This window comes from Martes martes, assembly GCF_963455335.1.
Source record: "Martes martes genome assembly, chromosome: 5".
Classification (NCBI taxonomy): domain Eukaryota; kingdom Metazoa; phylum Chordata; class Mammalia; order Carnivora; family Mustelidae; genus Martes; species Martes martes.
Window position 1 is genome coordinate 154,783,892 of NC_137892.1, and position 27,595 is coordinate 154,811,486.

At 39.8% G+C, this 27,595-nt stretch overlaps 1 protein-coding gene across 2 annotated transcripts in view; it reads left to right on the forward strand.

The window, feature by feature from the left end:
* Positions 1 to 27,595, forward strand: part of DNAH5 (dynein axonemal heavy chain 5) — a gene marked incomplete at both ends in the record, with an annotated part of 215,917 nt that overhangs the window by 98,505 nt on the left and 89,817 nt on the right. For both annotated transcript variants that reach the window (XM_080804575.1, XM_080804576.1), the window contains 10 exons: positions 289 to 396; positions 2,494 to 2,647; positions 8,003 to 8,149; positions 10,566 to 10,807; positions 13,935 to 14,111; positions 14,518 to 14,719; positions 15,949 to 16,091; positions 17,039 to 17,173; positions 26,205 to 26,327; positions 26,518 to 26,731. In XM_080804575.1, the coding sequence (XP_080660701.1) occupies positions 289 to 396; positions 2,494 to 2,647; positions 8,003 to 8,149; positions 10,566 to 10,807; positions 13,935 to 14,111; positions 14,518 to 14,719; positions 15,949 to 16,091; positions 17,039 to 17,173; positions 26,205 to 26,327; positions 26,518 to 26,731 (1,645 nt within the window). The remainder of the gene's footprint in view (positions 1 to 288; positions 397 to 2,493; positions 2,648 to 8,002; positions 8,150 to 10,565; positions 10,808 to 13,934; positions 14,112 to 14,517; positions 14,720 to 15,948; positions 16,092 to 17,038; positions 17,174 to 26,204; positions 26,328 to 26,517; positions 26,732 to 27,595) is intronic.

Genomic DNA, 27,595 nt, shown 5'->3' on the forward strand with positions numbered 1-27,595 from the left:
TTATATAGTAACTTCCCAAACTGGTTATTTTATGGGGAGGTTGTTCTGTAGGCAAATTTTTCCTTTCATCTACTTCCTTCCATTTTCCTCTTCCTCATTTTCCCCTCCCCCCTTTCTATAAATAACTAACTTATGGGTAATGTGAGAAAATATTCCTCAACTTCAGCGAAGGTGGTATTTTATTTATTAACAGTTACGATAAAATAATTTGGTATGTTCAGCATTTTTAGTTTATCTGTACATCATGCCAAGATAGTTGGTCCGGTTTCCGTTTCTTTTCTCTTTTAGATTGATGAGGATGAACCCTTATTTTTGAGTTTGATTGAAGATCTCTTCCCAAATATTCTTCTGGACAAAGCAGGTTACCCTGAACTGGAAATGGCGATTAGTAGACAGGTAATACATTTCTCAGGGCATCCAGGCCTATGTCCCTCCCATCGGCTTTTCATGGGCGTCAGGTGGCGCTGATATATTCCAGCTCTATGGGTTCCAAGAACAGCCCCCAGGGCTGTGGCCAGTGTTTCAGGACAGGCTTTTACTCACCACTGACAGAGCTCCTCCAGCCAGGGAGTCCCCCACCATCCCAGAGCCACATGTTTAGTTGGCCATGTGCGCAGGGTCCCATTATTGATGGAAACTGTTCCACACCAGTTTCCAAAAGAAATATGATAAGTGAGCGGGAGGAGTGGGGCTCAGTTGGCTGCCTTGCCTGGTGGCCCTGGTGTTTCCACATGGCCTTGATCTCTGACTTCTGCCCCTGAGTGTCATACACAATGATCTCATGAGGCTCCTCACCTGTCATTCTTTTCTCCCAGGCTCAGGATCACTTGCAATTTCTTCCTGGGGTCCTGGGGGATCTACCACGTTATATGTATCACTACGGGTCTGGATTTCCCATGACACTTGGTAGAACTTTTCTTTCTTATAGTTTTCCTAGGAGTGAAAATGAACCATGTAAACCTTATGCTTCTGTATCTTTTCCTACAAGGAAGAGTTTGGGAAAAAAAAAGTTTTATAGAAGTGGCGATTAGCTCATGTTTATAAAATACATTTTAATTCTTTGAAGGTATTTGTTAACAAAAATCGAATATGGTAGAATTTAATGGGTATTTTCCTTTTAAAAATCAGTTATAAAAATCTTTATCTCCAGAGCCCGTGAGTGGCTCAGTGAGTTAAGCGTCTGACTCTTGATTTTGGCTCAGGTTGTGATCTCAGGGTCCTGAGATAGAGCCCTGCATGGGCCTGTGTTCAGGAGGAGTCTGCTTGAGATTCTGTCTTTCCTTTACCCTCTGATCACCCCCTAAAATAAATAAATAAAATCATAAAAAAAAATCTTAATCTCCTGATTAGGTAAGAGTGATAATTCATTTTGCAAATGGTTTCTTCATCATATGGCTGAATTAATTGTAGCATTGTCTTAAAAAACTTAGTATAAAGTAATTTATAGGGTGACTAGCAGCATAATTTGTAGCATATGAAAAATTTGAAAAGCATAGATATATAGCATAGAATGATTCATGATTATTATCCAACAATTATTTAAGTAAAAATAAAAGCATCGTTTATAGTGTGTTTAAGCATAGCACGATAGTTTAGAGTATGGACCACAGAGCTGAGTTTCCTGGGCTCACATCGCCACCCTAACTTTATAAGTAATAATCTTGGGGAAATTGCTTGGTCCCTCTGTGCCTCAGTTTCCTTCTCTGTAAAAGAAAGATATCGATAGGACTAATCTTACAGTGTTGTCATGAATATTGAACTTAGAGTAGTGTTTGGCATGTTAACTTTCATGCATGTGTTGTACAGATTAAAACTACCCAGTAGATAATAGACAGTTGGAATTTTCTATGGAATATCAGTCAACTCGGTGTGCTGCAAAGTTTTTCAGTTACCAAATATCACATTTTAAATTAAAGATTCAAAATGCATATTGACATTTGAGTCTTTATTCTTAAGTTGTTCCTAGGCATATATTCAGGGGTATATTAATATAAATGTATTCAGTTCTCGAAGGCAAATGCAGATGTTTCTTATTGGCTCGGGAAAACATTTTGAGTGTTCAACTTGTTCTTTGTCTTTGTATACATATATTTTTATGCAATATGTATGGAAATCTTCTATTTTAAATAAAGTCTGTGCCACACTTAGGGGTCGAACTGACAAACCTGAGATCAGACGTTACACTGACTGAGCCTTCCAGGGACCCAGCAATATATCTTTTTTTGTGGTAAAATCCATAACACAAAATTTACCATTTAACCATTTTTAAATGTATTTTTCAGTGGCATTAAGTACATTCACATTATTGTGCAAACATCATCACCATCCATCTTCAGAACTTTTTCCACCTTCCCAAACTGAAACTCCATGCCCATTAAACAATAACCCCCACTCCTCTCCCCACCCCCACTCAGTGTCTGTGCTTATTTTGAGCACAATGGTAAGTCCCAGTTGCTGTTGGTGTGGCCCAATGTGGGGCTTTTATGTTTTCAGGTTGAAGAAGCTGGTTTAATCAACCATCCTCCTTGGAAACTCAAAGTCATCCAGCTGTTTGAGACACAGAGAGTTCGGCATGGGATGATGGCCCTGGGGCCCAGTGGAGCTGGGAAGACCACCTGCATCCACACCTTGATGAAAGCCATGGCCGGTAAGGGGGTGGCCACGCCCCATTGCTCTGGGCAACACATTTAAATAGTTGTGACCCATTTGAATATTCCAAGAGGGACACAAAAGTCAGACACATTAATATATTTGTATAGGAGAGAATGCTGCTTTACTGATTATTGGGTACATTTTAGAGATAACATAATAATGAACTAGAAGGGAAAAGTCTTTTTCAGCTTTATTGAGATATAATTGACATATAACATCATATTTAGTGTGTACAGTGTGTTGACTTGGAACATATGTATGTTGCAAATGATTACCACCATGAGATTTGACCCCCATCTTATCACATAGGACCATTTCTTTTTTGTGGTAAGAACATTTAAGATCTACTCTTCTAGCAATATTCAAGTATATGATACAGTATAATTAGCTATTATCACTCTACTACAGTAGGCTATAATGTACATTAGACCCCCATACCTATTGATCCTTTAGCTGGAAGTTTGTACCCATTGCCCAATATCTCCCCATTTCCCTACACCTCAAATAGTGGTAACCACCATTCTACAATCTGTTTCTCAGAGTTTGATTTTTTTAGATTGCATATATAAGTGATACCACGAAGTATTTGTCTTTCCCTGTCTGACTTAATTCATTTAGCATGATGTTCTCAAGGTCCATCCATGTCATTGCAAGTGGCAGGATGTCCTTCTTGCTCATGATTGAGTAATAAATAAATAAATATACATATATGAAAATAAATATGCATATATATGTACACACACACACCACATTTTCTTAATCCATTCACCTATTAATAGACATTTAAATTGTTTCCATATCTTGGCTTCTGGGAATAATGTTGTGTGAAAAAATTCCTGAACAGTGACTTTATGTATCGTGTTGTATGTTTTACTCATGTCATTTAATTTTCACAATGATCTTGAGATGTGGCTATTACCATCCCATTTTGTACAAAAATTCAAGGCTCAAATTCAGAAATGCTCCGTGTTGCAAAGATGGTAAGTGGTAGGATTTGGAATTAATGTCAGGGTCCACTAATGAAAAGCCTAGACTTTTCCCATTATAATTTGGCACACTTTCCAGTACGACTTAATACAACCTCCCAGGACATAAAAAATCATTGCAATTTCAATTCCTAAAATCATCCTAATCACAAACTAATTTCCTACCTAGAATCAGATGTTTTTCTGGTGAAGTTAAATGAAGGCATTTAATTTCCAGATCTCCCTAAGCCTTAGGTAGCTAAGTTCCTACCTAGCGCTAGGTCATCTAAAGATAACAGGCATTGCCACATTTGTGATTATTCTTCTCTTTCCTGATTGGACATTGATGTCTCTCATACTGAAAGTACCGTGTCGGCAGCTCTTGGCCATGGCAGATTTGGGTTCCAAAATTGCACAGAACTCTGGCCATTGGAATGTGCAGACATGGTCCCACAGGGAAAAGGTGCCTGGCTGGGTTTCCAGGCAGCCCATGCAGCCCCAGTGCACCGATCTAGAGTTGGTGGTTGTGGAGACTGTTCTATATTGCTCTAGGGTCCTGCACACATTGGACGTAGTCTAGGTATCCTCAGCGATGGGGCCCAGTGAATTCTGTACATCAACACTCCACCAGAGAGTCTCCACACTGAGAAAGAACTGTGCTTCCAGCTATCACTCACTTGCCAAAACTGAGAACTCACACCTGCAAGACTTATCATGTGCTTTTCACATGCCATTAAGATTGTGGCTGGGGATTTTTATAGTGCTTTGAAATGATGTGTTCTCTCAAATTATGCCTAATAATACTTTCTTGTTGGTATGTAGCTGCCTTCTGTTTACAATAAAGTACAAATGCACCTGGTAAAATAGCTTGAACAAAGGAGTACTAAATATTAAATAATAGTGATACATTATGTATAATATGTCTAAATTATGTAACCCATATGGTATCACTGGTTTTGGAGAAGTTCTTTGCAAAGATGAATTAATCATTAGCTGTTGATTAACCTATTCTTGGTTTTAATATGTAGGGAAAATAGTCATTATTTTAAGCAATGCATTGTTTCTTGCTGAAATGATTTATTATCCCAAAGATCAAGAAGGTAATTGGGTTGAACCTATACTAGACCCACATATATTTGTTTCCTGATTCATCAAATTTCTCTAACTTTTGAGGTCCTGTTAGTTTCGGTAGCAGAAATGGGAAAGCAGGCATGAAAGCAAAAGGCTGTGTCTTCAAGGAACTTAGAGCTTAGTGGAGTAACACAGATAGTTATTAGTCAACATGGAATTGCTATGAGGAGGTTTGGACAATTACGTTGTGAGCAGAGGCAAAGGAGATCAGAAGCTTTTCTAAGGAATTATAGGAAGGCTTACGGAGCACGTACTAGGTTAAGTAGCATTTGGATAAAAGGCCTTCTTAGCAGAATGAATGTAGCCCATGCATGTAGGGGGAACTGGAGAGAGCATGGCATACCCAGAAATTGCTTTGGTATGGATAAATGTAATTTGTGTGTGGGTGGGAGTAGGGGAGGTGTAACAGAAGCTACTGGAACCCAGCGCCTCATCCCTTTGGCCTTCTCCTGGTATAGGTGCGGCTATTGGACAGCTTCTCCCACAAATGCCAGTGGTGTGCCCTCTACCCACAGTTTGGTAACTGTGGACATTGTGCTATGAACATTGGGTACATATGGCCCTTCTTTTCACTACATCTCTATCTGTGGGGTAAATGCCCAGTAGTGCAATTGCTGGGGCATAGGGTAGCTCTATTTTTAATTTTTTGAGGAACCTCCACATTGTTTTCCAGAGTGACTGCCCCAGTTTGCATTCCCACCAACAGTGTAAGGGGTTCCCCTTTCTCCACAGCCTCTCCAACATTTGTTGTTTCTTGCTTTGTCAACTTTTTGCCATTCTAACTGGTGTAAGGTGGTATCTCAATCTGGTTTTGATTTGAATCTCCCTGGTGGCTAATGATGATGAACATTTTTTCATGTGTCTGTCAGCCATTTGTATGTCTTCTTTGGAGAAGTGTCTGTTCATGTCTTCTGCCCATTTTTGATGTGATTATCTGTTTTGTGTGTGTTGAGTTTGAGAAGTTCTTTATAGATCTTGGATATCAGCCCTTTGTCTGTAGTGTCACTTGAAAATATCTTTTCCCATTCCTTGGATTGCCTCTTTGTTTTGTTGACTATTTCCTTTGCTGTGCAGAAGCTTTTTTTCTTGATGAAGTCCCCAAAGTTCATTTTCGTTTTTGTTTCCCTTGCCTTTGGAGACATGGCTTGAAAGAAGTTGCTGTGGCCAATGTCGAATAGGTTATTGCCTATGTTCTCCTTTAGGATTTTGACGGATTCCTGTTCACATTGAGGTCTTTCATCCGTTTTGAGTTTATCTTTGTGTATGGCGTAAGAAAATGGTCGAGTTTCATTTTTCTGTATATAGCTGTCTAGTTTTCTCAGCACCGTTTATGGAACAGACTGTCTTATTTCCATTGGATATTTTAAATTAAAATGATGCAATTCTACCTACTACCATAATGAAATAATTTTTGACAGTTTTTCTTATATGGGCAACAGACCAAATCCAGTTTTAACCTATGACACTGTCATACTGTTTGAGAGTTTGCTGGCCTTTTATAAAGTGTGATTAGCTTAAAAAACAGTTTTGCCTGTCTTATGGATATCATTTATTGAAAAAGCTGAATTGTGACTCAGTTTAACTTCAACATCATAAAGTATTGCAGATAATTACTCTGAGTCCTTTTGTGATTTCAAAAAGGAGAACTAGGGGTGCCTGGGTGGCTCAGTGGGTTAAAGCCTCTGCCTTCGGCTCAGGTCTTGGTCTCAGAGTCGTGGGATCAAGCCCTGCATTGAATTCTCTGCTCAGCAGGGAACCTGCTTCCTCCTCTCTCTCTGCCTGCTTCTCTATATACTTGCGATCTCTGTCAAATAAATAAATAAAAACTAAAAAAAAAAAAAAGGAGAACTAAAGTGGTGCCTGAGTGGCTCAATTGGTTTAGCATCTGCCATCAGCTCAGGTCATGATCCCAGGGTCCTGGGATCAAGTCCCACATCCAGCTCAGCTCCTTGCTCATCAGGGAGCCTGCCTCTCTTTCTCCCTCTGCCTTTCCCCTGCTTGTGTACTTTCTCTCCCTCTCTGTCAAATAAATAAATAGAAATCTTTAAAAAAATAAAAAAGGAGAACTATGGTTTAATTTTCTAAATAGGTTTAAATATTATTTATTTATTAAAAGATTTTCTTTATTTATTTGACAGAGAGAGAGAGAGAGAGATCACAAGCAGGCAGAGAGGCAGGCAGAGAGAGAGGGAAGCAGGATCCCTGCTGAGCAGAGATCCTGATGTGGGGCTTGATCCCAGGACCCTGAGACCATGACCTTAGCTGAAAGCAGAGGCTTAACCCACTGAGACACCCAGGCACCCTGGTTTTAATATTTTTTAAAGATTTATTTGTTTATTTAAGAGAGCGAGAGTGAGGATGAGAGAGTGAGAGAGCAGGGTAGGGGGCAGGAGGTGGGGATGGAGCAGAGGGAGAGAAGCAGACTCCCCGCTGAGCAGGTAACCCCATCGAGCTCATGTGGGACTTGATCTCCTGACCCTGACATCATGATCTGAGCTGAAATCAAGAGCTGAACGCTTAACTGGCTGAGCCACCCTGGTGCCCCAGTTTTAAAGGGTTTGAACACCTTTTTCAGAGTGCATGGGTATGTATGCTTGCCTGTGTTCATCAATCTTTCACACAATATGTAATATTTTAGCATCCATTTTTATGATTTTGTACTTTAAACCTTATTCTTCACCTTCCTGCTTATTAACCACAGTCCCTTATGTACAGCTGGTGCATTCAGAGTAGTTTTAGTGTTCGAAGGATCAAAGACATTTTTCTGAGGTCGGCCACAAAGAAGTCCTCGATTCTTGCAGGATTAGTTTAATGGACTTTTTCCAAATGAACAAGAACACATCTCAGCAAATCGAAGCTGGTAATGGAAAGAATGAGGCATCTTCTGGGTGACATTTCCGGGACCAGACTTAATCTGGTATACTATAAATCAGAAGATTTCTGAGCTGTGAAATTTGAAAGATTTCCAGGTCATATTAATTTGTTCATTAGTACCAACGTGGTATCTTTCCCCCCTTATGTTTCCTGTAATTTTCTTCTACAGAAGGATAAAAACAAAATTATGTTAGTCCATAAAATATGACAGTGTTAATTATGATAACTTGGAATGCAGTAAGACATATATTCTCCATGGAATTTTGCCTTTTTCGTATTTTGAACACCCGCTGATGGTACATTGCAAATTAGTTCAGTGTTACCTAAGGATGGTTCATTCTACATGTGAGTCATTTAAAATCTGGATTTACTTGGTACAGATTGTGGAAAGCCACACCGGGAACTGAGGATGAATCCCAAAGCGATTACGGCCCCACAGATGTTTGGTCGGCTTGACGTGGCCACGAACGACTGGACTGATGGGATATTTTCAACCCTTTGGAGGAAAACACTGAGGGCTAAGAAAGGTAGAAGATGAAGTATTATTTTTGACATGTCCCTCTAAATAAAATCCTTGGTGCCTATTTAGAATTAGTAGAACATGTTCTCCGTATAATATCTGAGCCAAGACTAAGAAGTCCTAAATCGGTATATTTGATTAGGGTATTTTAAATCCCCCTCTCCCACCTTCTTTCTTTGTTGTTGTTACAAAGGGAATTATTTTCCTTTTGAATAAATATTTCTGTTTCCCTGTGGTATCTTAGAATGAAAGAGAAAGAAAGAGCTGTTAAGGAAAATTGATGGTGTTGAATAAAGTGATTTTACTATAACTATTTCACTGAATCTTTTAAAAATGTTACTTTTATTTAAGTTTAGGCTATTTTTAGAAGACTGATTCTCCTATAAAATCACAGGAGGAAATGGTCTTCTTTGGGAAGAAGATTACGTATACCAAAAATGAAGTTTATATTAAACTAAGAAATTACTCTGTTTAGGTATACCCTGGTGTTTGGTTGTCCTGTGAACCAACTTGTTAAGGGCTATTGGTTCACTCTGAATTTTCGCTTACTTATGGAGTCTGGAAATTGAGCCCATTGTTCCTAGAATATAAGCTCAGATGGAAGAGGTGACATTAACTCTGCTCTCATCATGCTTTCTCACTCCCGAATAAGGAGGAGAAAGGCATAGTGAATGCACTTGAAGAGAGAAAGAAGGATCCAGGAGAAGGACAAGATACTGGGGCTATTTCTTCAGGAGTCTGCTTTGGAACACTTTCTACTGATAAATGTTTAATGTGATGACATCCAAGTTCTCAGGGAATGGAGCTCATCAACCTAAAATCAGTTGTAGAAGAGACATGAAAACTTGGGATTTCAAAAGTGTGTTCATATTTGGAATTATTGCTTTACTGGAAATCAAATTTTGTTTCCGACCTTGTTTCAATAGTCCCATGTAAACACAGATCCAGTGCCCAGTGCTCCCAAGAATGGGAGCTCAGAGAGGTGGTTTTTTCCCTCCTTAAAGAGGGCAGCATGATTTTTCTAAGTGACCTTGGTGTTTAGGTCATCATTTTACTTAAATTCAAGTCAAATGAGCATAATGAAGATTTTCAAAGCAGTTGATTTGGCATTGAATATATTATAGGTGTTACACAGTAAATAAAAACTAGAGTTGCAAACTTGGTCATTGTGTCAATAAAGAGAAACTAGAGACTAGGTGATTAAGAGGAACTATTAAACCAAATACCTCAATTTATCATGGCCTTGTGGTTGACCATTCTGCTGATGCTTGTCACTTTCTTGATTTCCAAATATCTCCATACATGACTCCCATTAGGTTTTGTCCCCAGTGGTCCTCCAAAATGACTCTTTCAAGGCCACTCAGATATAAATGGTCAGTTCTCAGGCTAGTTCTCAGGCTACTATGAATAGCCAGTTCTCTGGCTCTCATAGTACCTGGCACGGTTGATCACTTCCCTTCTTGAAACTCTTCCCTTGCTTGGCTTCAGGGAAACTTCACCTGTTGGCTCTCCTTCTTCTTCTGCCTCGTGAGGGGTCTGCCAGGGAGAGAAGCCAGCAAAGGAGACACTACCAGAAGTCTGAACATCGAAGTGGCTCTGTCCTTAGACCTCCTGTTTCTGTCTACTTTCACTATCTAGAAAAAAAAAACATACCCAGTCTATGGTTTTAAATGTCATCTCTAAGTTGGTGGCTTCTACATGTTCATCTTCAACCCTGACCTCTCCCTTGAACCTCTAGCTCAGTGACACTATGGGATGTCTGTGGGACATCTCCGATGTAAGACATGCAAGCAAGAGTTGATTCTGTGGTCCTGCCAGTCCTTCTGACTGTACTCACATTCTACTCCTTCATCTCTTCTTGCTTACAAGGTTCAACTTCTTGCTCTTCCTGGGGCACCCTATGCTTGCACTCACTTTGAGACCTTTGCACTTGCTATTCCTACGACCTGGAAGATTCTACCTCTAGATCTTTCCATCAATTCATTCTCCTGAAATATTTTATTGACGACCTTATCTAAGGCAATGCCCCATTCTCTTATCCTTCTTAGTTTTTCTTATCTTGCATATTTTTTTGCTTATTGGTTTGATTATCATCTCTATCCCTTAGAATATAAGCTTTGTGAAAGCAAGACATTGTCTTATTTACCACGATATCCCCAGACTCTAGAACAGTGCTGATATATAGAAAGTGCTCAAAGAATATTTGTTCAATGAACAAATAACTGTTTGCTTTGATTATGTGCTTTAACAATTGGTATATAAAGAACTGGAAAAGTCCTACGGGATAAAATAAGATAATCATGTCTATCAAAGTTTAATGACAATTACATCAAATTATAGTACTTCTTCAAGTATAATAGTTATGGGTCTATGTATATATGTGTATGTATGCTTTTCTCCCCACCTTTGGTGGAATATTCTAGGCGAGCATATCTGGATAGTTCTTGATGGTCCAGTTGATGCCATTTGGATTGAAAATCTGAATTCTGTTTTGGATGATAACAAAACTCTAACCCTTGCCAATGGCGATCGGATTCCCATGGCTCCCAACTGCAAGATCATTTTTGAACCCCATAACATTGACAATGCTTCACCTGCTACTGTCTCAAGAAATGGAATGGTTTTCATGAGTTCGTCTCTCCTCGATTGGAGTCCCATTCTTGAGGTATGAGTGGAGTCTGTCTTTTGTGCACTGAGAGAGGAAAACGGATCTTTAGCATTCGTGTAGAGCACGTTCCTGTAGAGTATATTTCTGTAGAGCACGTGCTAGTTTTTCTGCAGATCTGTGGTGTTGTTGCATCTCATCGCTGTTGTTTATGGCAGCTCCTTGCCTGCTCCAGGACGTTGGAACCCTGACTGTCCCTTATAGCTTCCTTTAGCATTCTGGTGTCTGCAGGGATCTTCTCATCTCTGCAGACCTGTGATTTCCACTGTGGGTTGTGGAGTAATTGCCAGCCATTGCTGAATCAATAATCCCACCAAACTGTGAATAAGTAAAATTTAATTTGATCACTTTGGGACTTCATGACATTTTAAAAAATACTCAGTCATGTAAAGTTTGGGAGCGATCATCTTAGAATATCAGCTTGAAGAAAACAACTTATTAAAATTCCATCTAAGGGAAAAATTACATACAAGCAACTTCTTTGAGATCTAGTAGTCATTGGTTTTAGGTTTGTTCTTGGAAATAATATTTTGGATAATATCTTCAGTTCATGAAAAGGTATATTATTTTCTTATCACCAATACATTCTAGAGTATATTGATTATAATCAGATTATAGCTAAATGCCTTGCACACTTAGATATTTTACTAAGTAAATGTTATGAGGCAAAATGCTTATTAGATAAGCCAGATGTGAAATCTTTTTTGACATTGTTGGTGAAATTTATTATTTTATTTACACAGTGTTTTTTGGAGAAGATTTTGATTGAAAACTTACAAAATCATAATTTAATTGAGTAGATGTTTGCTTTATATTGTCATTGTTTTGTGCTTCTCTTTCTCTATGAATATGTACTAGCTTTTAATAATATCTGCTCAGAATTTACAGAAACCTGGGTTGCAAAACAGTTTAGGTTTGGTAAAATGTGAAGATATGAGAAAAGAGGGGATTATAGAGAAAAATGACACTTATATATAATCGGATATGTCACTAAACATGCTTCTAAAGATTTCAGATTTCACAATCAAATTATCTGCCCATTAAGGAGAATACAGGTCAAGGGTTCTGAACCCTGGCTTTGCAAGAATAATCATCATCGACATTCTTTAAAATACACATGAAGGGGTCATACCCCAGTTCTACCAAATTAGAATCTCGGGGTGGGGGAATGTGGTGGGGGGAGGTTTAGGAATTGGTTTGTTTTTGCTTTTGTTTTTAAAAGCACCATAATAGGTCCAGATTTGGTAACTACAGCTATAGCAGCAAGCTCCAAGTAGAAAAGTATTTCTGTGATTTTCCCCAAATACTTCACATTCACAAAGGCTTTTAAAGAATACTTGTATATGAGTAGCTAGCTAATGAATATTTAGACTTTGCTATTTATGAAATAAGCTTCTATTATGTTCTATGTTGAGGCTGAATAAGGTTCCTACATTAAAGCTACACTTACTGGGGGCACCTGGGTGGCTCAGTGGGTTGGGCCTCTGCCTTCGGCTCAGGTCATGATCTCAGCGTCCTGAGATTGAGCCCAGCATCGGGCTCTCAGCTCAGTGGGGAGTCTGCTTCCCCCTCTCTGCCTGCCTCTCTGCTTACTTGTGATCTCTGTCTGTCAAATAAATAAAATCTTAAAAAAAAAAAAGCTACATTTACTGAAGTGGATTTTTTTGTTTTGTTTTGTTTGTTTTTAAAGTAGGCTCCATACCCAGCATGGAGCCCAACATGGGGCTTGAACTCACATCCCTGAGATCAAAACCTGAGCTGAGATCAACAGTCAGACACTCAACTGACTAAACCACCCACGTGCCCCTTACCTAATTTTTTACATGTATTTATTTATTTATTTATTTTTTTGTGGCTCCAATTTTGAAAGTTTATTTTGCTTTTTTTTTTTTTGATGAAGTGTTCAATGATTCATTATTTGCTTATAACACCCAGTGCTCACCTTAAATAACGCAGTTTCTTTTCACGAACGCTTAGCAAGAAACATGACTGACAAAGAATCAGACTGAAAGTGTTGAGAGCAGTCTAAGGCAGCTCCAAGGAAGTTATTAGAGACAGACGGGTGGGAATTTGTCTGTTCCTGGGAGCCAAGCTGATAACTTGACCCTGTGTTATGACATTGTTTTTGGTTCCATCAACTTGAAAGTACTACTTTCTGTTTTTGTGGCTGTGGCACCCTGGTAAATTCATGAACTGATGAACAATTTGGAATCAACATTTTATTGCTTCTGTGTCTTATAATGAGCCGATCTCTCTCTCTTTTTTTTTTTTTTTAAGATTTTATTTATTTGACAGAGAGATCACAAGTAGGCAGAGAGGCAGGCAGAGAGAGAGGGAAGCAGGCTCCCTGCTGAGCAGAGAGCCCGATGCGGGGCTTGATCCCAGGACGCTGAGATCCGGACCTGAGCTGAAAGCAGAGGCTTAACCCACTGAGCCACCCAGGTGCCCCAGAGCCGATCTCTTGAGGCTGAAGGAACTTGCCTCAGCTTCAGAGAATATTTTGTGTCAGTGGTATTTTGTTAGAAATCACACACACCTGTCTAATAGTGGGTTCACTAAATGACTCATTTCTCCATTTTCTGGAGTATTCTTGGATATTTTTCTACACCGGTTATAAAGTTAGAAGGCATAAAAGGAAACAACTAACTTGATAAATCCTTCTCCCCACTTAAAACAATGTGGGTGTGGATTTCCTTTGTTCTTTTATTCCTTTTTCTTTTCTTAAATTATTTCCCTATAAATGCCTCCTTATTTTGTTCTAGAATATTTTAATTAAGAGCTTAAGACTTTTTCTCCCTCTCCACGTAAGCACACGTATAGGGAGGTAACAGAACGTGTGTGTCTGAATGCTGGCTTTGGCACCCACCAGCTATGGGATCCTGGATGCATTACTTCAACTTTCTGGGCCTGGGTTTTCTCATCTGTAAAAAGAAGATAAGAGTAATGCCTACCTCATAGCGTTATCTTGAGCATTAAACAATTTAATGAATGAAAGCACGGTTAGCGAGGCCTGATATCCTGTATGCCCCATTATCGTTAATTAATATTTAAAAAATTATTGTTCCAAAATGGACATTCTCTTGGTGTGCTAATAAACTTATTAATGCATTAATCTGTAAATGAACAGGGTTTCCTTAAGAAACGTTCACCTCAAGAAGCTGAAATTCTTCGTCAGCTCTACAGCAAGTCTTTTCCTGACCTCTATCGCTTCAGTATCCAGAACTTAGAATACAAGATGGAGATACTTGAAGCTTTTGTAATCATGCAGAGCATTAACATGCTTCAAGGGCTGATTCCTCCAAAGGTAAATTGTTCAACTTTCTAGAAGTTTCTCTCTTAGAGCCATGTTGTGCTGAGAGTACAGTGTTTGAAATTGGATCTGTTAGACCCGTGGTTGGGGGATGTTTTAAACGTGCACATGCATCTTTTGCATTTTTCGCATTTCTTTTTTTACTAAGGAAGCCATTGCTCTGTAATTTAGTGGCAAGTTCACTGTCATCCAATAAGCATCCAGATTTATTTTGGAGACTGGCTTGGTATTCCTCGAGATCCATTCTGTATTTGTCCCCAGTTTCATTCATCTTTCCCTTGTTCTTATCTTGGAGAAAACTGTTGTCCATTTTACATATTTGTTATTTTCATTGAGACCTCAGAGTAAAATGTTAGTTGGAGAATCGAGCATTAAAACAAAGTGTTTCTTTCATGCTCAGGAGCAAGGTGTAGAGGTTACCCCCGAGCACCTGGGGAGACTGTACGTCTTTTCCCTGATGTGGAGCATCGGTGCCCTGCTGGAGCCGGAGGGCCGGCGCCGGGTGGAGCACTGGCTGCGCTCTCAGGAAGGGCTGACCTTGGATTTGCCACCTCTGCAGGGGACGGAGGACACCATGTTTGACTATTACGTGTCATCCACTGGTGAGGGTCCTTGCTTCCATGGCCTCGTACACAACACATGGGAACAGTTTTTTTTTGTTTTCCACTGGCTAATATTTACAGAAATTTTATTTTTCTAAATGGCAGTTAAAACACTTGGCTATAAAATTAAAATGGAAATTTTCACGTGTGAAGAAACCTAATTGTTTCTTTTTTGAAACTGTATTTCACTTGTGTTCCAAAAGCACATCTTCCCCTTGTTAAGTATGTTGTTTACTGAACTTTTAATGAAGTAAAAATGAACTAAAGGGGTGCCTGGGTGGCTCTGTGGGTTAAGCATCTGCCTCTTGATTTCAGCTCAGGTCATGATCTCAGGGTCCTGGGATTAGCCCCTAGCTCGCTCCTCGCTCAGCGGGAAGTCTGCTTGAGGATTCTTTCTCTCCCTATCCCTCTGCCCTATCCCCCCACTCATGCTAACTCTCTCTTTCTAAAATGAATAAATCAATGTAAAAAAAAAAAAACAAATTAGAGAAAAATCTCTAAATCAGATCTGTTTCAGTCATGTATATAATCGGCAGTTACATAAAAATTACAAAATGTGAAGTATATTTTTACCAAATATGTGTGTTATCTATACATGCATATCTATTCGTATATTCTTCTAGTTTATTTAATGTGCCTACATATATGAAGTATATACTACTAAATGTACACACACACACACACACACTATTTATGTATCTTCTATTTTTGGTTTATAATTAAGAAAGTGTGTAATGTAAAAAAACAAAAAAAGTGGATAATGCGGGGCACCTGGGTGGCTCAGTCATTAAGTGTCTGCCTTTGGCTCAGGTCCTGATCCCAGGACCCTGCTCGGCAGGGAGCCTGTCTCTCCCTCTCTGTCAAATAAATAAAATCTTTTAAAAAAAATGTAATGGAAACTTGTGAGATTAGATATTTTAAATGGCTTTAGGTACTACTACCACTGCATTCTTCGTTTTTATATAGACATTATTGAAGACTGACATATTTAAAAAGAAAATTCCAGGATTCTTCTGAATATTTCCTAATAATACCACTTTGGAATTGTTCCTTGGGAAATTTTGACTTGGCTAACACATTTAACTACCACTTAGACCTGTGGTTCTGATGATCTTCATTTTATGGAGAGTTTTTGAAACCTTCATGAGACGTCAGGGACGTCTGCCTGCTCCAGTCAGAATTCAGGTGTTCACAGGCATGAAGATGTGCGTGTTCTCTGCTCGTCGCAGGTGAATGGAGGCACTGGAGCACGTGTACTGAGGAGTACGTGTATCCGTCTGACGTCACCCCAGAATATGGCTCCATCCTGGTGCCCAATGTTGACAACGTGAGGACCGACTTTCTAATTAAAACCATCGCCAAACAGGGCAAGGTGCGGCTCTTTAACTTTCACTGACAGTAGCATATTTTAAAATGTCACTTGAGGGGCGCCTGGGTGGCTCAGTGGGTTGGGCCTCTGCCTTCAGCTCGGATCTTGGTCTCGGGGTCCTGGGATCGAGCCCCGCATCGGGCTCTCTGCTCAGCAGGGAGCCTGCTTCCTCTTCTCTCTCTGCCTGCCTCTCTGCCTACTTGTGATCTCTGCTTGTCAAATAAATAAATAAAATCTTAAAAAAAAAAATGTCACTTGAAAACACCAGGCCTCTCGCCTTTATCTTGGAATGTTTGGTTTGCTGTTCAAGTAAGTGCAAGTATTACTCAAATTAGTATATTCTTTTATTATTCTCCAGTAACAGTGTTAAGAGTGGAATAGTTCCGACGCATGATCAAATAATTATTTCTCACATACTGGTTGAGAGAAAGCCAACTTTGACTTGTTTTTACCAAGGAGAAATACTTCTCTTCTGATGACTGTGTTAGTTTGCTGGGGCCGCCATAACGAACCACCACAGGCTGAGTGGTTTGAACAGCAGGCATTCCTTTCCCCCCAGGGCTGGGAGGTCTGGAGTCTAAGATGGAAGGTGCTGGCAGGTTTGATTTCTGCTGTGGCCTCTGTCCTTGGCTTGCAGGTGGCTGTTTTCTCACTGTGTCCTCCCATACTCTTTACCTGTGTGACTCCCCCCGTGCTGTTTCTTTGTGTGTGTGTATCCAGATTTCCTCCTCTTCCACGGATCCCAGTTAGATTGAACGAGGGCCCACCCGAATGGCCTCATGGTCGCCTGATCATCTCTTGGAAGATCCTGTTTCCAGATACAGTCACATTCTGAAGTACCGGGTGTTAGGGCCTCAACATGGGGATTTGGGGCGTTGGGGGGAGCCCACAGTTGAGCTCATACTCATTGTATTGCATTCCTTGGATTTCTTTCTCAATGTCTCTTTTAGGCTGTGCTGCTGATTGGTGAACAAGGAACAGCCAAAACAGTCATTATCAAAGGATTTATGTCAAAGTATGATTCTGAAAGTCACATGATCAAGAGCCTGAATTTTTCTTCTGCAACCACCCCATTGATGTTTCAGGTACTGGCTCTTTGGTGCCACCATGAAGACCGAATGTGTGATCAGCTGTGGTAGCTCAGCTCTCCTCACTATTCTGCGTGTGCCCGTGAGCTTCATCTGCACTTTCCCGGTGGTGATAAATCCCCTGCGTATACCTTCCATTATTCACCTGCAGTAGAATATCTCCTTCGTCAGATTATACTATATAATCGTAAATTGTGGAGGCATAAGAAGCTTATCTAGGGTGTTAAAAGCCTCAGTAGTGTTTAAGATATCTAGCAAAGCCTGTGAACATGTAAAATCCCCAACTGAAAGGAATATAATTTGTTCCTGCATCCAAACCTGCCTGCTCTCCCTACTATCTGCTTTTCTGTGGGCGTTAGTAGTATTCTAGGCTTTAGGCTAGACACATGGGTCATCTTTGATGGGTCTCTCTTGAATCACGGGCTGTTGGTGTGGCTAAAGAAACACTTTCCACATCTCCTTTCTTCTCTTCATTCTCCTTGCAGACCTCTACATAATTTACGTCCTCATGTTCCACACCAGGGAAGTAGCCTAGAAAGCCCCCCAGCTGGTCCAGTCTAATTCTCTTCCAGTCTTGCTTTCATTCCTCTTCCAATCTCTGGTTCTGGTATTGCCAATTCATCTTGTTGTTCCCTCACTGAACATTTGACAAACGTTCCTATCAGCAGTTGCAGGAATAAATCTTAGCGTTATTGCATTGACAGTTTTACCCCATCATATCATGGGGGAGTAACAGAAAAAAATTCCCACAAATTTCCTTTGCTTTTGTCAATGGAACTGCCAAGAATGACCTGGGTTTGCAGTGGTGGTCTGGTTGTTTGCTCTTATTTCCAAGTTGTCTAAGACCCTCCTGACTCTGGGGAGGGAATCCTGTGTGTCCCCTTATGCTTCTGTTGTTTTCAAATCATCTCTCATATCTGCTAGAACATTAATAACACATTTATAAAAAGGACACATTTCATAACATTGAAAATGGAAGGGAAATTTTTTTTTTTTTTGGCTGTTAAGCATCCGATTTTTTTTTTAATTTTTTATTTCTTTTCAGTGTAACAGTATTCATTGTTTTTTTCACCACACCCAGTGCTCCATGCAATCCGTGCCCTCCCTAGTACCCACCACCTGGTTCCCCCAACCTCCCATCCCCCGCCCCTTCGAAACCCTCAGGTTGTTTTTCAGAATGGAAGGGAAATTTTTAGGCGAATCCCAACCCAAAGAACTTGGCTCTTGTCTAACTTTGTTGTTCTTTAGCTGTTGGAATTAAAATATCAAAGAGCTGTGAAAATTGTTGATGGCATGGCTAAATCATGACTTTGTATCTCTTAATGTAATTGGTGACTGCGGAGTGCCAAAAAACTAAGGCCATTGATTAAGTTTCTAAATAAGACTGTCAACTATATTATGCTCCTCTGTTAGAGATGGAATTTCCAATACCGGCTGGCCTTCTAGCAGATGAATGCCATTGACAGTGTGGTGATGGGAAGGAAGGTGTGAATGGAAGGTCAGCCGCAGATTGCAAAGACTCAGCTGTGGTATTTTTGTGTTTGGGGAATAGCACATTAAATTACCCTAAGCTGGCAGGATGCTAACATTTTACACATTCCTTTGTTACTAACATTAACCACTTTCCCTCAATATTGTTTTACATTAAAAGAACTTTTGTTAGTCTTACTTTAGGAGAACATCCTCTTAAGGTTATAATTTTAACTTTATTGGTCAATGCAGGTTTTAAAACCTTAAATCGAAGTGTGACTTTTTCCCCCCATTATGTGGGGGTGATTATCTAGCTGTGCACGCTTCTTGAGACTGGATTACGTGTCTAGCATTGTAATGCAATCCTGGCAGTAACTGCCTGGACCTACTGAAGACTTCACAGGTGAGGGGTTCAGCCCCCACAATCCTTCTCTCACTTCAGATATCTGTCACGTGTCTGGGTTTCCAGGCCACTGGCACTTGGAAGAACTGGCTAGAGATTCAGGGATTCCTATGACTCTTTCTCAGCTTCCATAATTCACCAGAATGACCCTCAGAATTTAGGAAAGTGCTGTGCTAATGATTATGGTTTTATTACAAAAGATATGAATCAGGATCAGGCAAAAGAAGAGGTGCAGCAAGTCAGTGGTTGGCAGGGTCCCAACTGTAACCGTTCTGTGTCCTCAGAATGCATTGTCCTCCAGGCCCATCGGTGTGTGTCCCCAACCAGGAGGCTCACCTGAACCACAATCTCCAGAGTCCTTACTGGGTTTCATTACATAGGCATGATTGATTGAATCATTGGCCATGTGACTGAACTCAGTCCCCCAAGCCCCCTCCCTTCCTAAAAGGTCAGCTGATAGCATGTGGTTCAAATCCCCAACCCCCCAGTCACTTGGTTGGTCTTTCTGGCAAGAGCAGTTTGAGAAACCCGCCATGAATAACAAAGAAAATCCTGTTACTTAAGAAATTGCTGGTGTTTAAAGGTTCCCTCCTGGGAACCAGGGACAAAGGCCAGCCAAATTATTTAGTGCATAACAAGACCCTGTCACTGTATTTTTTATTAGTAACTCTGGTATTGTTTACTCCGTTAAGGTGGTGAAGATCTGTAGGCTGTATCTCTTTAACATGAGACATTTATTAATTTCCTGGAAAAAGGTATATTTTATGTAGAAAGCAATTTGTTTGTTGATATAAAAACTCATAAACTATATAATAAATTTCTAGAAGTCATACCACATTGAAGTATAATAATTGGACAATAATAAAGCAGGCTTTCAAAACACAAACATCTGTGTTCTTTAGGATCCCATTATCTGATTCGAAAGTACGTTCCCTTCGATGTGGTGTGAAGGGGGCATTGACAGTTCTGCTCGGAAACATCGTAGGATCGTGTACTCTGTTTCATGCCTCTTTGGACTGCTGAGTAGCCAAGCTTTCTACTAAGCTAGACTCATTAATTTTAGAGAGCTTCCAATTAGCCAAATTGCTGAAATTAACTTTCTCGCTGTAGCTTTCAGCCGTTCATGCTGGGGTGAGTTCTGATAGACACAAGCATTTGTCTCGAGATCTCCCACTTATCTGGATTCAAATGAAACTGAGATTGTAGATGAGAAGACAGATACTGGATGTCCCGGCATGTCTGTGGTACCATGATGGCCTGTAGTCCAGTCAAGGCCACACATCTGTTTTTCGACAGTTGTTTTCATTTGGGTTTCTTTTGTTTTCCTACGGGGTCACGTTCACATCTGTCATCAGTATGATGATTGACTGTATGTCCCTTTTTGTCTGGGAAAGTCTAGCTTACTTCCATTGTCTTGGACTAATAATGGCATCCCCGTCACTATCAAAAGTGAGCAGTTTGGGCAAAAATTGTACGGTCACCTTATTGTTTTGGCTGAGGGAATTCAATTGGTCTTTTAAGAGAGAGAGCTCAATTTTTTCCAAAACAAATATCATTTTAAGAGTTTTCCTCCTATTTTTGAAAGTAATCTATACATATCTTTAAAAATGTAAACAATACAGAAAGGTAAGAAGAAAGCTTCTTTACAGAATTTCTGAAAAGGTTTATCTTTTCTAAAAATAATCTTAAAGTGTTTTGAACAGAACCATTTTATAAATGGTTGCATAGCATTAGGTTTTGTTTGCAAAAAAACGAGAATCATAGAACCTCAAAAGAAATTCCACATTTTTTTCCTTAGAACCACTTCTCCAAATGAAATTTTATGCGGAAGACTAAGCTATAAAACCGATAACCATAGATTTGCTTTGGTGGCGTTGGATCTAGGCTCCTGAAATCCTTCCCAGCTTTATCCTCGCTTCCTTCAGGGGCCCCTGTGATTGCATAGAATTCTTTTGACTCCTTAGAGCATAGTTTGAAGACTAGTTTCCAAGGAAGAGTCATAAGAGATTATACGTGAAATTATTTTTCCAGGGTAAAGCTCTCTAAAAAAATGTCAGGTTCTACTGTTACTGTTACTGCAGTCAGGTGGAGGGAGATCAAGTCCTTCTTGGTGTTCACACAGTTAGCTGGCACCAGACCCTGGCGAGAAACGGGTTCCCATATGTTTTACTGTGCTTTTCCAGTTCACCCCTATGTCTCCTTCCAATGGCTCTTCCTTATCCACATTAATATTCAGAAAACACTGATTTATCACTTAGTGCTCTTGTTTTATTTTTAGCTTCTATTTATGTGTTATTATATTTTCATGTTGTTTTAGATATTTTACTTTTTTAACAACGTGCTGTTGAGCATTTTAAACTTTATTAATGGAAGACTGTTTTCATTTGGTTTTAGTAACTTATGATACAAGGGGAAGATCTTACTTAGGCAGTAGATGTCTTAATAAAGAACACAAGCTCTCAGTTTTTATCTTTTAGCTAAATAGCAGATACACAGAAGCCTAAAATTGAGCATACTTTATTTTTATTTACTTATTTAAGAGCAGATGGAAACTTTTATTATTCTCAGAGTTCTAAGGTATTATAAACGTGAAATAAAAACAGGGTTTATTAAAAAAAACATAGAATACCAAAAAGAAGTTATACAAATGTCCGGTATTTTCTTATAATATCTTTCTAGCTTACTTTTTACATTTGTATCTCAAAATATTTCAATTTAATTGGGTGTATATGTATGAAAATGACTTAAATGCTGATATATAGAGATACCTAAAATAATAATAAAATACCTTTCATTTTTATAATTCATTAAGCTCATCGAGTGCTTTCACATATATCATTTATGGATAATACTCTCTTGTGCATACACACACACACACACACACACAAGTATTTGTTACTTAAATATTTTTATACACACTCCCACTTGTGACCATGCAGGTTATACAGATCTGTGATATATCTTATTCACAGAGATAGTGGTGTGAATGGTAAACCCCCAAACTGGGCAGTGTACAACCTCCACAACTGCACATGGCCCGTCAATATCCCTTCCAATGCAGTGTTCCTCCTTCTGTGTGGTTGGGGAAACAGACATATATATAATCAAGTATAACTGATGTGATAAATTCTAGTTATGGTATAATCTAAGTATTGTAGAGCCCAGAGGGGGAAAGGAGTAGTTCCTTTAGAGGATTACAGAAATCAATGTAATGAAAGAGTTGACATTTCTTGAAGAAATTCCATATTTATATTATATCAATATGATATATTTTTTAAGGAATTATAGAGGCTGAATTGTCTACCAAGAAATTAACTCAGAAAATTGGTTATCTCTGGTTTTAGGGAGGCCCAGCTTAGAGTGGACAAGGGCAGCTTGCCTTATCTGCCTTCCCGAGTCTGTCTGGATTTCTAACCCTCTAGTTTTTATTTCTTAAATGCCACTGTCACTACTTGGGTTAAGCTGGATATGCTGGTGAGTGTGAGACAGATAGACAAGAAGATCAGAATCTTTTCTAGGTTCCATAGATTTGCTTAAGATGGTATCACGTGGACTACCAGTCCCTGATTGCAGAGTAAGGTTTTTGTGTACTCCCAGGGAAGAGCATAAACCGCCCTTAGTTCAGGTCCTTGCTAGAGATCTCAATTTTATTAGTCAATAGCTGGGTTGAGAGAAACGACATTTATGGACCATCGTTCATCCGAATCAATGTTTGACAAATTGTGTTTGGCTGAGGCTAATCGTGAGAGATTTTTTGGCCTAGAAATGACTACTCTAGGAATATGTAAATAAGGATCTCTTAATCTGAATGTACATTAGCCGGTGAGCTGAGCATCACTTTATGGTGTGTGTCTTATTGTTAACTGAATATGAATGAATGAAGACTACAAGGAGCCAGGACAAAGAGACTGAGGAGGGTTTAGAGGTGAGACTGGACGCGTAAGTGGGGACATCATGGAGTTCCTTGTAAGTCACTCCTGGGGAACCAGTGGAGTTGCATGGAGTCACACTGCCCTTCAGAAGGTTCATTCTGGCTGCAGAGTGGAGGAAAAGATGGAAGAGAGATGGGTGTCCTTGGAGAGACCCAGGAGGAGAGGAAGGATGGGCTGGACCAAGTAACAAAGGGCAGAATGGAACCAGCATGAGGATGAATTCAAGTTGTGATCAGGAAGCACAACCATTGTGGGCTGGGAACATGTGGTTAAAAGAGGGACAGAAGAGAGAGAAGGAGGTCACAGATGGCCCCCGGGTTTCTTTTCCTCATTTACTATGTATCAAATACATGGTTTTAAAGATTTATTTATTTCAGAGAGGGAGAGAGAAAGAGAAAGAGAGAGGGTGTGCGAGCAGGGGCAAGTGCAGAGAGAGAATCTCAAGCAGACTCTGCACTGAGCATGGAGCCTGACTCGGGGCTTGATATCATGACCCTGAGATCATGACCTGAACCAAAACCAGAGTCGGACACTTCTCTGAGTGAGCCTCCCTGTATCAGATATTTATAAATCGGTACAGTGTGCCAGATACCTTTCTAGACATGGAGGATGCAATGATAAGCGAGATAAACAAGGTGCCCTCCCTTTTCACATTCTAGTGGGAGAGACAGACAATACTCAGATAAACAAATATACCTATTTTTGTTGACTGGACTGCGGTTATCTCACCAAAACAGTGGTTGGTGGTTTCCCCCAAATGAAGGAGATCAGAGAGAACACTACAAAGATTAGCAGTGGTTCTTTAGATGGATTTTTTGGGGGAGGGGAGACAGAAAATTCTGGGCAAAATTGTAAATCACACAATATAGACAGTGTATATGTTTTTTTAAGAAGTTTCCAGGACTTATTGGAGGAGGCACCACTGGGGGGAGGGCCGCTTAAGAGGTTGTGACATTAATTCCCATGAATTCCCAGGATAAGTAACAGTCCTCAGGCATATCACTGTTCAGGGAGGAGATACATTCAATGGCAATATTGAAATTATAAGAGAAGGGATATATTGATGTTGGATGGAGAAATCTTCAGATGGGGCATTTGGGTTGTTGGTGCCATTCCCTCAAACGAACACTTAGCAGGGAGTGCAGATTTTCGGGTAGGAGGCATTTATGTTTAGATATATTGCTTTGTGACTAAATAAATCTTAAAAAATAAAAAAAAATATGTTGATTTTGTGATGGTGTGGATCATTCATGTGGGGAAGTTCAGCTGGAGAGACCAGTCACTTAATGTGGTTTTCCTGAACATTTCCCAGCAGATAAATGATGGAGTAGAAGCCGCAGTTACTGTATTTCAGGCCTTTAGGAGGTGTCCCCAAACTTCAAATTACACATTAACGGGTAGCAGTTCTAAAAAGAGAAAGGTCTCAATTCCAGGGTCACAAGGCTATTTCATTTCACCCCTCCTTTGTTTTTGCTTTCGTCAGCTCAGCTCTTTTATGACATATATAGCTTACTAGTAATTTCCCTCTTATTTGGAAAAAGAAATAGGGTTACAATGAAGGGAAAGCAAGTGCACGTATGGGGCTATTACTCCATATTATCCCACCTATGGCCTTTTAGCTCTTAGATGGTCCCTGAGACATAAAATCGTCATGTGCCTGTGAGTTCTCATTAACAGACAAGGGAATGTCTGGAAGGCTCTGGCTTGCCATAGGGAGGTGTCAGGAGATTATTAATTGCCTTATGCATTTAAGTTCATTGAAAAGCAGAGCTAAATTTAGCCTAGTACATTACTTTAAACAGTTTGCTTTTATGTCAGGGGAATAGGAAATTCTTTTTGCCATTGCACTGTTGTCATGAGAGATTTATTTTGTAATTGAATGAGTTGTGATATATTTATATATCTTTATATTTGGAAATGGTGAAAAACTTTTATGTCTCTGGCCATTATTCATTGAAATGGTGATGGAAAATTACAACTTCAAATTACCAACTGCAAAGATTTCCAAGGACAAATATATAGATTTTTGCTTATATGTTGGCCTTCTTTTGTGGTTGCATCTTGGATTATTAAAGTCATTCTTAGCTGATTTGCTCTTTACCATGAAATAACTAAACTTTTTTTTTGGATAGGAGGAGAATGTATTTTATTGCAATAAACCCCTGCTTTCTCCTACATTTATACATCACCTTTAACAGGACTTAAAATTGTGAATCAGGAGATTACTACAGTAGTAGGAATGGAATGAGGCCTTTAAGACTGAGTTTCTAGAGCATGAGAACTGTGAAGTCTTTTCTGTTTTCTTTGTGGTCCTAGCTCTGGTTACTTAGTTCATGCATTTTGAATGATGGTTGATTTCCAAGCCACATGGTTTTCTTATGGAAATGATCATACCGTGATCAATAGTCTGGATCAATCAATGAATGGGGAGATCAGGTATATTGATTTTATCTCCCCATCTTCCCCCTTACCTCTCCCAACACTCCTTCCGTCAGTTTTTCTTTAAATTGAGGAATAGTTGACTTGTAACGTTACATTAGTTCAATCAATTGTCAAGTTCTTTTTCATATTGTTAGGGAAGATTTGTTTTTGTTTTTAATAGAGCACAGTGTAGTCTTCTGTACCACCTAAGCTGAGAATGGAGCAATGAGAGAGACACACATGGCGTGGTTTGCAGTTTTGTCTCAGGGGCTGAGAGGGGAGGGGATTCACTGTGATTCCGTCTGCCCTAAAACACTGAATCGGGGTTGTGTTTGGCCACAGAAGCCACTGGCAGCCTTCTCAATGGAGAGCAAGCAGTCTTGCAGTGGGGGGGGGGGGGCTGTCTGGCTCAGAGCACAGACAGAGAAGCTTCTTGGGCAGTGCAGGGAAACTTGTGGAAGGGCTAAATTAGTCTTTGAATAATGGGGTCGGGGGATACAGTGTCATCCACACAGGAACAATAAAGTAAAAATCTGTAGCAATGGGACCAATGAGTCCCATCCCGCTAAAATATACACTAGTTAGAATTCCATTAACTCCTAAATTAAAGCAGATTTTCAAAGGTTAACATTATGGCAAGATAATTTAGGTACTTCATGTCCTCATTTTCAGAACTAAAAAGAGTTTTGGGTTGTTTGTGAGTAATTCACATCAATTCCAGTGTCCCTAGATTTTAAAAATCATTTACTGTGCCTTAGAGGATATTTTCACAGATCTTTCTGTTGGCTTTCTTGTTTCACAGAAGACAATGGAGAGCTATGTGGATAAACGCATGGGTACAACATATGGCCCTCCTGCAGGAAAGAAGATGACTGTTTTTATTGATGATGTGAATATGCCAATAATCAATGAGTGGGGAGATCAGGTATATTGATTCTATCACGTGGTTCATTTCAATTCAACATTGATTTATGCCTTGAGGAGTAAATATTTTCCCACTTTTTCAATATGCAGTTCCTCAATTCCGATAAATTCCATTATCAGGAAACACTCAAGCAGTTAGTTTCTGGGATGTAAGGGAGTGACCTTTTAATTCTGAAAGTTGTCTTTCGTAGGTTACTAATGAGATAGTACGACAGCTGATGGAACAGAATGGATTTTATAACCTAGAGAAGCCTGGGGAGTTTACCAGCATCGTGGACATCCAGTTTTTGGCAGCCATGATCCATCCTGGGGGTGGACGCAATGATATACCACAAAGACTCAAGAGGCACTTCTCTATATTTAACTGCACGTTGCCTTCTGATGCTTCCATGGACAAGATCTTTGGTAAAATGGTGTCAGGGGGACTTGGGGAAGCAAGAACATCTGCTTGCATTCCAATCAGAAAATATGTACCCAGAGGTTAACACAGAAGGGGCATTGGGTGGCTCCTTAGTCTTTACCCTTATCACTCACCAGTTGTGTTTATTTTTATTTTTAATTTTTTAAAGATTTTATTTATTTATTTGACAGAGAAAGAGAGAGAGAGAGAGAGAGATCACAAGTAGGCAGAGAGGCAGGCAGAGGGGGGTGGGGGAAGCAGGCTCCCTGCTGAGTGGAGAGCCTGATGTGGGGCTCGATCCCAGGATGCTGAGATCATGACCTGAGCCGAAGGCAGAGGCTTTAACCCACTGAGCCACCCAGGTGCCCTATCAGTTGTGTTTATATCAGGATTTTGTTTCTATAAGGATTTATTATATCCTGAATTGGGTGCCTAGGCAGATCTTTTCTACCTTTGTTCTTCTTAAAGTAACTGTTGCTGGCTTAGGCAAGGAAGTGAAACATTAAATGAACAAGGAGATGATGAGATTGTTTCCTCATGGATATACCTATATGAGGTCCGGATTGATGGAATACCGTTCCAAAAGTTTGTGTACTTTAACCAACCCACATAATGATTTTGGCCAAAGAAATAATTTTGCCTATAGCAGAGATTAGCCAGAGTTTGATCTCAGAGTAATTCATAGGATTGAAATCAGGTTATTGGTTGATTAACTAGGTAGTATTTCAGAAATAATACCATTGAAGAAACACTGACCCAGTAGATAACTATGATAGTTTAAGAAATGAAAAGAGTTTATAGGGGCGCCTAGGTAGCTCAGTGGGTTAAGCCTCTGCCTTTGGCTCAGGTCATGATCTCAGATTCCTGGG